Genomic DNA, 4,463 nt, shown 5'->3' with positions numbered 1-4,463 from the left:
CCCTAGTGCTAATCATGAGAGGAAGAAGCGTATTTTTCTTAATAGCCATTTCTATCTATGGGATGAGCCTTATCTCTACTGGGTTGGCACAGACCAGCTCATTAGAAGGTGTATTCTAGAGGAAGATGTCTATGCTCTTCTTGAGAAGTGTCACTCATCACCCTATGGTACTCATTTCTACAATCGGCTCTTTGATAAATTGTTGTTCAAGTATGGGGTTAAGCACCAGGTTGCTACTTCTTATCATCCGCAGACGAGCGGTTAAGTAGAGGTATCTAACCAAGAAATCAAGCGGATCCTAGAAAAGGCGGTGAGCGTGAGTCGAAAAGATTGGTCATTGAAGCTTGATGATGCTTTGAGGGCTTATAGAACGGTATACAAGACTCCCATTAGCACTTCCCCGTACAAGATGGTGTCTGGCAAAGCTTGTCATTTACCAGCGAAACTTGAGCACCGAGCGTATTAGGCAATGAAGAAGCTGAACTTAGATACGGTGAAAGCTGGAGAGAAGCAGTTGCTGCAACTTCACGAGTTGGATGAGTTTCGCTATCATGTATATGAAAATGAAAAGATGTATAAGGAGCGAATGGAGATAATGCATGATAATAGAATTCGACCTCGTGAGTTTGACCCCAAGCAATTGGTGTTGCTGTATAATTCCCGTCTCAAGTTGTTTGGTGGTAAGCTGAAGAGCAAGTGGTCTGGGCCATTCGAGGTTGTTCGTGTTACTGCACATGGAACGGTTGAGCTAAAGAAGCCTAACTCAGATGAAACATTCTTGGTGAACGGACAGATAGTGAAGCATTACTATGGGGAGGCCACGAAACGTGTGAGGACCTCCATTGATTTAGAAGAGGCTTGAGAAAACCTGCGTCGTGCTGCGACGTTAAATCAAGCGCTTCTCGGGAGGCAACCCGTGTTTGTAAAATTAGCATATAAAAAAAAGAAAAAAATGAGAAAATACAAAAAGCGTCGTGCCATGACCCTAACTTAGGTGCTTATTAGGAGGCAACCCAATTTTTGTATGATACATGTCACGTGTTTTCATGTTGCAGGAACGAAAAAATTGGGACGAAGAGTAGTGATTCATGCAATGGGCTCGCGATGCGAACCTATAGTGCGTAGTGGAAATGTTCAAAGGCGTAAATATTAGGGTTTCCTCCCGTGATGCGGATGGATCACCTGATTGAAAATAAAATGGCAAAGAATAGTGATTCGCTTATTGGCTCCGCGATGCAGACCAATCGCGCGGGTCGACCCGGGTTCGATTTTCTTTTTAAGTTTAAGTTACTGACCGTGTTCTTTTACCACAAACACTTCCTTCTCACAAACAACTCCTCTTAAGGCGAAAATTCCCATCCCTATCTAACTAAAACAAACTCAAGTAACTCCAATTCATCTTCCATTAACTTCACAAGGTAAGTGATTTCATCTTCCACCCTTCCTCTTCTTCCCTTGTTCTTGATGTTTGTGAAAAGTTGTAAAGCTAGGGTCATGGGTTTGGGTGAATTTTTGGTGGGGTTTGGTGTGGCTTTGATTGTATGAGTTGTTTATGGCTAGAACATGAATCCCATTACAACAAGGGAGGGTTTCACAACCCACCATTATTGTTAAAACAAAGGGATGATTCTATGCCCACAAGGTGTTCGATAAACCAAGTTTTGTGAAAGTTGTAAAGTCTTGGGTAGCAATGGAACATTAAACAAACATAGGAACCCTTGTGCATCTCTTCTTACCATAAATTCAAAATTTTGATGGAAAATTAGGAAGTTGTGATTTTCCAACCCGAGTCCTACAACATGAATTTGCTTCCTTTTTGTTTGTTTGCTTTGTAGTATAGGAATAGTTAGTTTCTTTTATTTTGATTTTTGTAATGTAGTTTAAAGTGAGTGTGGGGTCGTTTCACCCAAAGTGTGCATAAAAGAAGAAATAACCAAGATTGGAGGCCGGAGAATTGAAATAGGCCACACATTCTAGGCTTGAGTACATGTAATAAAATTAAGTATGGGGTCGTTCCACAACCCTCTTTAGTTATTGAATTGTACTTATCGTTTGGTAATGTATTGTTTTGCAGGCAAAATGGTTAACACCAAGAGTAAGGGAAAATCCATCGCCTCCTCCTCCCAAGGCATAAAACAAAAAAGAGCACAAAACTCATCAAAGGAACAGAAGGGACTACAATCTGGAAAGGTGTCACGACCCAACTAGTGGGCCATTATGGGTACCCGGAGCTGGCTACCGAGCACCACGCACAATGCTATCTATCATACCCAGCCAGGTAGTACATCATTCTCAAGACAAAACTCTTTATAAGATGGTCATTAACATTTATAAAACATATTTACATATGTATATACATCAGCCCACGAAGCTACCAAAATGCTATACAAAGCATACGCTGGTGTATTCATGAGACATCTACTACCCACGCATACATATCTACGAGCCTCTACTGGAGTACTGAGACATAAGGATGGGATAGGACCCCCGTCATACCCAAATACGAACACAAAAGGATGCATCAATAAGCTGCACCCCCGGAGTAGTGGGGTGCTCCTGTATAAGCTGATATAGATCCTAAGAATCTGGGCCGCTTCCCTGTCTACCTATGGGCATGAACACAGCGTCCATAAAAAGAAAGGACGTCAGTATGAACAATGTACTGAGTATGTAAGGCATACACAATAACATGATAAAGGGATGCAAGAATATACGATAAAGGGATAACCTGTAACTGATTGCCTCTTGAGGCGGAGTCATGCATGCTAACTTATATAATCATCAACATCATATCATATAATCATATATATATACACATAACTGCCCGACCATATAGGTACGGTGTGATCATCATTAGCCCGCGTCAGGGCCTCCCGCATCCGGGGTAAACATCTGAAGCCGCCCACCAGTGGTGTCTGCCCGGCCATATAGGCACAGTGTAATAATCGTCATAGCTGCCCACTACGCCTATCGTAGTGGTGTCTGCCTATCCACCTAGGCACAGTGTAGTCTTACATATACATAATCTAAAGCATGCATGAGAGCTCAAATAAAAGTTTAACTCTATCGGAGTGACATAAGGTCGGTAACCTCCGATTACATTATGGAATGATCCTCATCGCTATGTCCCACCTTGAAGGAACTAATATCATGAGGTGAGGTATCAACAAGGATTGACATCAATGAAATCACAAGGATAAGAATATCAAGCTCATCATAGCATCACTATCATCATCATTGTCATAAAACATATCTCATCTCTAGTTCATAAGAAGCTCTTGAGAATCTCTAACTCTTTTCTTTTAGGATGTAAGAGAATCATGGAAACATAAGAAAGGAGTCACATAATAAGAGTCATACCTTTGAAGGAAAGGGACTAGCCTTACATAACTTTACGTCTCTTTAACTTTGCCGACTAAACGCTTCCCTCCAAGTTCACGATTCTTCATCTTAGAGAATTCATACTAAGATTAGATAACCGGGAACATACTTGAAGCTATGCTAAGGCGACTAAGGGCTAACGAAAATTGGGCTGCACTTCCTTTGTTTCTACAATTTTCTCCATATAATATAACAACTCCCAAACATCAATAATATCATAATCAATAAACTTTGCTAAACTAGACATTATTCAATTCTCAAAGCCATCCATAACCATAATTACCACCCAACGTCGTATTCATTCACATGTAATGCTTCTTTAACATCCTTAATATCATTCATAACAAGATTATACCCATGACATGTCAAGAACTATCATTCAAATCCTTTCACGGGACACTGCCTTGCGGGATATCCAATGTGACTGTCAAGAATGTCTTGACGATGAAATTGAATGGGATGAACATCATACAAGAAGAGCCAAATCAAAGAAAAAAGGGAGAAACTCTGAGAGAGAGTTCCGAACAAGGTATGAAGAAGGAGATTCATCTATCGGTTCACTGAGCCGTCCAGGAAAATATGAATTCCTTGTTTCGTACAAACCTCAAAACTGGCCACCTCTCCCTAACAAAAATTTATATCACAAACCTTCAAATCCAAATATCCAAAAGCCAAAAATACTCATGATGAAACCATCAAGCTCCAGTCACACGCCTGAATTTCCTTCACAACAACCTTTTGAAAAAGAAGGTGCAGGCAATGGCCCAAAAATTCCAAGGCAAAATATTGTGCTGCCCACAGGAGAAAAGCCACCGACAAGTGAAGTAGAAGCAACAATCAATTGGCAATCTGAAAATGCCATTTGCCAAAACAAAGTGTTAACTAATATTAATAGTTCCATCAGAAATATTGCTCACACACAAAACAAGATGATGAGCAGGGTGGAGACAATTGAGGAAAAATGTTACACCTCGAAAAAATTTTCGTTGTTCTGCACGATGAACGAACGGGCTAATGAAGAGCATAAAGTATGCGATGTTTCGATGAGTAAGTAAGGGCTTTTGACAACCTTAAATAAGATT

General features: G+C 40.6%; 1 protein-coding gene across 1 annotated transcript; it reads left to right on the top strand.

Annotated features, from left to right (window-relative positions):
* The first annotated feature begins 469 nt into the window (after nt 1-469).
* On the top strand, nt 470-862 carry LOC132066439 (uncharacterized). Its single transcript, XM_059459751.1, has one exon. It carries the CDS (start codon nt 470-472, stop codon nt 860-862), a length of 393 nt encoding a protein of 130 aa, XP_059315734.1.
* The last annotated feature ends 3,601 nt before the right edge of the window (nt 863-4,463 follow it).

The sequence above is a fragment of the Lycium ferocissimum genome, chromosome 8 (genome assembly GCF_029784015.1).
Source record: "Lycium ferocissimum isolate CSIRO_LF1 chromosome 8, AGI_CSIRO_Lferr_CH_V1, whole genome shotgun sequence".
Lineage (NCBI taxonomy): Eukaryota > Viridiplantae > Streptophyta > Magnoliopsida > Solanales > Solanaceae > Lycium > Lycium ferocissimum.
This window is presented reverse-complemented; position numbering and strand designations above follow the sequence as displayed.

Excerpts from the sequence above, each read along its gene's own strand:
- LOC132066439 (XM_059459751.1), top strand. The coding sequence starts at position 470 with ATGAAGAAGCTGAACTTAGATACGGTGAAAGCTGGAGAGAAGCAGTTG.